This window comes from Saccostrea cucullata, unplaced genomic scaffold (assembly GCF_032062105.1).
Source record: "Saccostrea cucullata isolate Sc308-1 unplaced genomic scaffold, CSIRO_AGI_Scuc_v1 ctg20962, whole genome shotgun sequence".
Classification (NCBI taxonomy): domain Eukaryota; kingdom Metazoa; phylum Mollusca; class Bivalvia; order Ostreida; family Ostreidae; genus Saccostrea; species Saccostrea cuccullata.
Genome location: NW_026936342.1, coordinates 1 through 7,133, shown reverse-complemented (window position 1 = coordinate 7,133; position 7,133 = coordinate 1). Strand labels below are relative to the sequence as shown.

General features: G+C 31.4%; 1 protein-coding gene across 1 annotated transcript; it reads left to right on the top strand.

The window, feature by feature from the left end:
- The first annotated feature begins 1,803 nt into the window (after positions 1 to 1,803).
- LOC134245377 (uncharacterized) lies at positions 1,804 to 4,340 on the top strand. The gene is made up of 3 exons (XM_062727666.1): positions 1,804 to 1,831; positions 2,521 to 2,608; positions 3,722 to 4,340. The coding sequence occupies exons 1-3, from the start codon at positions 1,810 to 1,812 to the stop codon at positions 4,164 to 4,166; spliced, it is 555 nt and encodes a 184-aa protein (XP_062583650.1). The 5' UTR covers positions 1,804 to 1,809; the 3' UTR covers positions 4,167 to 4,340.
- Positions 4,341 to 7,133: the final 2,793 nt, after the last annotated feature.

The window sequence follows — 7,133 nt, the reverse complement described above, 5'->3', positions numbered from 1 at the left end:
AATTTGGGGTTTCAAAAAACATAATTTCAAAAATTAAAAAACAAATCAAGTATGGCGTACTAGTATTTATATCTTCAATTAATTCTATTTTCAAAGTTCATTATATACAAAGTTCAGTATTAAAATAAATATACAACAGAAAACAAATCTAAAAACACAATAAATTAAAATTTAACTGTTGTAAATCGTTTTAAAAATCTGGATTTCATGCAATTTAGTAAATCCAGAAAATACAGCAGATATAAATTCAAACTGTGGCTTCCTCATGGACTTGGAAACTCTAAAAACTCTTTGAAATGCCTTGCCATCGATTACTGTGATGCATATTGTACTTCACACGGTAAGCTGAGACTTCTTATACTAGTAGTGAACAATTTCTTTGTCTTCTTTCTTGGAATTATTTCACAGAGTTATTTACATTGGTTTCGTTTTCTTGCAATTTATTTCAGTTACACAGTATTTAACCGCATTAGAGTTTTACTTATTTTCTTTTTCAGACGGTTCTAGCATTATTAATCTTAATCGGCATATGAAATGGGAGGATGCCAGGAAAGAGTGCAACAAATTAAATAAATCTCTACCCAACGAAAACTTCCCGTTCTCTGACCCAACCCAGTTCAAAATGAACAGCACAGTGTGTCTTGATGTGTTTAAAAATTCATCCGTATTATTTCAACCTGTCGTAAAGCTTGCATCAAAAGAAAATGGAGGGATAATAATCAACGCTTCTACTAACCATTCGATGAGTCTGCAATATTTATGTGGGACAAAAATAGGTTGAGTATCAATGTTTAAACAAATGTACCAGAAATAATTGCCGTGTCTTTTTTTTTCTATATGCAAATTATCCCAAAAAGAAAATCAAGATTTAATGATAGATCATTTACTTTTTTAAATATTTATAGCCAGAATGACATGTTGATTGCTTAGTAAGGTGTTGGGGATGGGGTGGAGATGGTGGTGTTTATTTTACCGATATATTATAGTAATACTTGATAGTAGAAGACAATTCAAATTTACATCCATGCCCTTCATTAATTTTACTCGTGTGTACATAAAAACAAAGTTAATAAATGGTTATCCTCCCCTTCACACAATGTTTCATGAACTCTGTGCTTAAGTAAAATTTAATATTTTTTTTAAAACGATAACGTTGTATTTCATGGACTGCTTATTTTGTAGTATAGTATATTTTGTATTATATTTTATAAAATAATAATAATAATTTAATATTCAAAGTAAAGATAAAACAAAAAAAAAAACAAAAAAGAACAACAGAGGAGGATTCAGTCTTTGGTTTCTATATATCTCTCTAAGAAACAAGTAAGACTGACAGACAGACAGACAGACAGACAGACAGACATTCAATTAATTTAAGGGGACTAATAAATCACTAAATGAAAATTCCGAGTGATCATTTGGAAGAATTTATCAATAATTCTTCATTTCTATTTTTGAAAGTACCATAAGATACATGTAAATACGTATGAACATATGATGCATAAAATTTTCAACGAATATAAATATCTATAGACTTGTTTGTCATTGATTTCCTTACTATATACATGTGAAGAGATTCGTGATAATTTGTCATCAATTTTTCGATATATATAGGCCTACATGTCGTCTAAAAAACAAAAGATTGTATAAAATGTGATAATTTGTTTGCATGGTATTACTTTTCTTTTTATTTATAGACACAGAAGAATCAAATTACGGACTCTGTAATACAACAACAGAGGGTTTTCACGAATTCTTTATTTAAAATACATTCTTTTTCAAAAAAACTTTAAAATTTTTTTAACAGAGATGAACCGGATAAAAGTTATTTGTAATTTTTTTTTGTTAAATTTTGGTAGCATATTTTAATTTGAATGTAAGAAGAAAAACATTTCTATTAATAAGTGTGAAAATACCAGACATTAACAGGCTAGTATGATGAGTCAAAATCGGGTATTTTTGCAAGTTTTCAGTCATTAAATTTTGAGGCAGATAGACAAAGGAATTCAGTTTTATAGTATTTCTTTTTGCACTACGTCAGATTCTGAGCTATCCAATGTTCTTTCTTATCATTTTCCTTCATTGACCGTCCTTGAAAATAAACAACATATGTACGTGCAAGACAACACGTAAGTACAATTTTTTAACTGAACCAGGTAGGTATAAAGCAGTATACTTGAGAAACCGCCGTTCAATCAAATGCAGTAGACGGATCTAGTAACTGCAATTCTCCATATTGTTTATTCAAAGCCAAATTCCAATCGAAATATATTGGATCTGTATAATACACTGTAATAGTATATAGTTCAGAGACTATTTATGTAAAGTTTCTTTTTGAATAAATACCGGTAGTAGAAATTTAAAATTCATTTATAACTACACGTAATTCGTATTTCTATGCTTCTTTAACATCGATCGAAATGAAGAGTGAAAAGAAGCAGTTAACTGAAATCTATGTAATTTCCTGAAAACTAAATCATCATGAAATCTAATTAACAGATAACCTTTTTTATTTTTAAGCCGACGATTTACGATTGCCAGTCATCATCACATCCTCCGTTGTTGGAGTTCTTCTGATCGTTATGATATTTACTTGTTTCATCACAAGGTTAAATGAATCATGTAAAAAAACATTAGATTATATGGCGAAATATATTCGACAAACATTCAATAATTTATATGTACATGTACATTCTAACTCTTAAAAAACAATAGTACCCTCATGAGTTTTCGTGGCATTACGGTTAATGTGTAATAAAGTGCTTCAAGACTGAATAATTGAGAGGTTTGCTTTTTATCACATATACAAACAATAATTCTCCTTATTTTCAAATGATTTTAACTCACATATTATTTGTTATTTGTTCAGAAGGTCATTGAATTCTTGCATAGTTGCTCTTTTGATTTTTTTGCTGACGTCATATGTTATAAAACAAGTAAACTATGGAAATCTAGTCGGGCAAAATCCTTATAAAATTTACAGTGTAAAAAATTCTGTTAATTGACAAAATGATTACATTATTCGACATGGAAATTTATTTGTTGTTAATTATGACCACACCTATCTAGGCGTGCCTAAGCTGTATTGCTAAATAATGTAAAAATTTTCTCTTTCTCAAGAGTGGCCTAGAAGTAATTTTGTAAAGCTTTATTTAAATGTTTCATGTTTGAAAATATAAATTTCATGTATATTCAAAGAAATTAAATGTTTAATTCAATTGATTATCAATAGCACAATACTTTTTTATCATATAACTTTTTTACACCCCCGATATTTTCTTTGAAAATTATAAAAAAAAAAAAAAATGACGTTACTAGATCACCGTAGAAAAAATATCAAAAGTGGGAAATTCCAAATTATTGTCACATGACCGGTAGCTGTATGGATAGTTAACAGACGATGATATGTAGGATCGCCGGCTATTAGTTTGTAAGTTTGGTATTCTAGTTCAAAACACGACGAATAAGCATATATTATGCAAATTGTCAAATTTGCGAACTATGCATAACTCACACGCTATATTTTTTTTTGGCAAAAGCAAAAAGGTTTAACATTTGGTCATAAAACATGCACGGGTTCCCCTTTATTGATAGCAAATATGACGTCATTTCGATCTCGCATTGTGCGATTATTCCTAAAAATTAAAAAATAGCACGAAAACGTATATACCACGAAAACACATGACGGGACGGTATTAACTTCCTATATGAATCATTGTAGGGTTATTAAAAGAAAAGGAAATCAAGAAAAAAGTTCCACAACAGAGGAAATCGTTACGTCAGGTCTTTATTCTGAACCGATTCCTGCATCAGATGAAAACCAAAAGAAAACAAAGGATCACATCACAGCTGAAGACGAATCAGCCTATTCTGTAGCTGATACTAACGACAGTGAGTACTCACAACCCCTCGTCAACAGGGACAATCGAACGGGACAGATGCGTTCTGCGAAAAATGTTACCACTTCAGACAGTGAATATGCTGACACAGATTTGGGTGAATATGATGTTTTAAGAGGACAGCGAAAGAAACACTCCAAAAATACATCATCGAATTGTGATATTTATGACAGGACAAATAATGTTGTCACCGGTATTTATGACGTCACTTCGAACACGCTGAACAAGAACGAATACTCAATGACAGATAATGATTTAAATCAATAATGCATGGTTATATAAACAAAATGCCAAAATATAATATATAATATATTTATAAATGATTTTTCATTAGGCATTAAATATAGTACATATACTTTAGTATTTGTAATTACTTATTAAGATGGAGATTTCCTTAATTAAAATGAAAATTTGAAATTTTTGGAGAACTTTTCTTTATGAATGTATATACATGTATTTTTAAATATTATGCAAACAGTACAGTTTTATTAAAAATCATTAATTATAGTAAGAAATTTTAGAGTTATCATTTTAAAGTTTTATTTTTTTGTCATTTAACTAATAGTTTTGTTACCCACTGTTGTACTCTAAGACTTCCTCTATGAAATCTGTTTTACATCAGTATGTCCTCATTAGATTTTGATCAAGCCATGAATTGAACGGTTTTGGTTTACAATGCAGTGAACAGAGTATTCATTTCTTGAACCCTTAATGACCGTGAATCTATTGATCATGATCACCTCTTTCTCAATGCAATATGAAGTCATTGATTGTGTCATTTTTTTTACCATATCCTGAATATTCCTTTCAAAATGACCAAAGGTTCTTTTTTCTATATTTCACATAGAGCACAACCTCTGATCCAAAATATATGCAATAACGTAACAAAAGTCCTGTCTCTAAATATCTTAAAACATGTCTTAATTTTTGGATCGAGCTCTGTGCTCATATTTTAATTCTTTGCTGCATGTGGTTTAATGTTTTCTACAAAATTCAAATTCGTTTTCACAATCCTGTTTTCAAATGCCTGGATTCTCAAAAAGAAATTTTTCTTAAAGGAAATGAGAGCCCTAGATCTCATCTTTAGTTTGATATATGAAATGGGACAGAGGGTGATAGTCAGTTAAGTGATAGAAGGACAGGGTCATTTTTTTGCATAGAGTGAACCTTGCTCTTGCGTTCACTGATAAACCTTTTCTACCTCCAGTTAAAGCTTTTAATTTCTTTTCATAATCACGAGACTCTCAATTACATAGAGAAGTAAACTGTCTTCTGATGCTTAACTTGAAATCATACAATAATTATTTTATATTCTTAACTTCTTAGAAACTTTTTTTTCTAATTGTTTAATTAATTCTCATGCCAAGTCATTGGTTTTGAATGTGAAGAGTATTGAATATTTCCCTTCAAAACCGTTTAACCTGAATAAATCAAGGTGTAAACTGTGGTTATATTTGTTTTGGCTTCTATCTTGCTTAAGTTTCCAAGAAATATATTTTTCTCGAATCATTCTTTTACAATGAACAAATTGTTTTAGAGAGTGTTTGTAAAGGAAAGCATTAATACCTAAATGTGGAGTAGCTATAAAAGAAAAAAATTGTTAAAAATCAGTAATAAACGTCTGTGTTCAATGTCTTAAAGAAAAATATTTAATCACGTTTCACAAGTTCCACTCAAAATAAAAATTAATGTCAAAATAAGGAAACAAGAGGCCCATGGGCCACATTGGTCTCCTGAGAAGCTTTGACCATTCTGTTCTTTACGAGATTTCCCCCTTGTACATAATGCATCCCCACCCTACCCCACTGATCATAATTTAGACACTTTGAAAAATTTTCCTATATATTTCTATGTAAAACTTTGATTCCCTATTGTGGCCCCGACCTTCCCCCGGGGGTCATGATTTGAACAATTTAGAATCTACATTATACCAGGATGCTTCCACATAAGTTTCAGCTTTTTTGGCCCAGTGGTTCTTGAGAAGAAGATTTTCAAAGTTTTTGCCTATATATTTCTATGTAAAACTTTGATTCCCCATTGTGGCCCCGCCCTCCCCCAGGGGTCATGATTTGAACAATTTAGAATCTACATTATTCCAGGATGCTTCCACATAGATTTAAGCTTTTCTGGCCCAGTGGTTCTTGAGAAGAAGATTTTTTAATGAACCCACCCTATTTTTGTCTTTTCTTGATTATCTCCCCTTGTGAGGGGACTTGGCCCTTTATTTTAACAATTTAAATTCCCCTTCACCGAAGAATGCTTTGTACCAAGTTTAGTCAAAATTGGCCCAAGGGTTCTTGAGAAGAAGTCGAAAATGTAAAAAGTTTACAGACGGACAGACAGACGGACAGACGGACGGACGGACGGACGGACGACGGACAAAATGTGATCAGAAAAGCTCACTTGAGCCTTCGGCTCAGGTGAGCTAAAAATATCTCTCTTAAAAAAGCAAAACGTTTTTCCTGCAACCGTCCGCCATCTTTCTACACCAGGAAGCCAAATTCTTAAAAACAAAAGGGAAGAGGAAAACTTTATACATATTCTAATACAGAGAGTACGAAAAGGATGTATCGCTCAATTCACCGAAATCTACTTGAAATCAAATTTGTATTCCACTTGAAGAACATGCAACCATGCTAAGAAAGTGCTAAATAAATGGAAGGTTATATGCTTTTTTCACTAATTTGAATCCAATATAGATTTTTTGAGACCCACTACCATATATACCTTATCTCCAGCCACCCTTCAGTCTTTTCGCTGAATCCAATATGACATAACGTACCATGCTAAATAAAACCCCATTACATTCCTGCTTCATTTGGTATGAGAAATCTACATAATGTGGCAAGTTACTTTATGGATTCATTAAAATTCGTGAGGACAAATTTTGGTGGATTTGTTTAATCTCCTACAGGTTTACGGAGACGTAACTTCTCGTAGTCTCTTATACCTGCATACGGAAATAAAACTTTGTAACCCTTATCTATGAATTTGCAGAGAATGTCCATTCTTGTATAAGAGGTAACCACCAATTCCGCATAAATTGAGTCACCACGAAATCCAATTTTTCCATAGTACATTCGAATCCTATCTTTCATGAATTGTACGAGGAAGATACTTGTAATGGATGAGTATATAACTAGCAAATTTATAAAGAGTACTTCTTCCGCATATTCTGTTGACAGTTTCCCACAACTTTGTTTCCTATTTTATCTATTGTCCATATATTTTTAA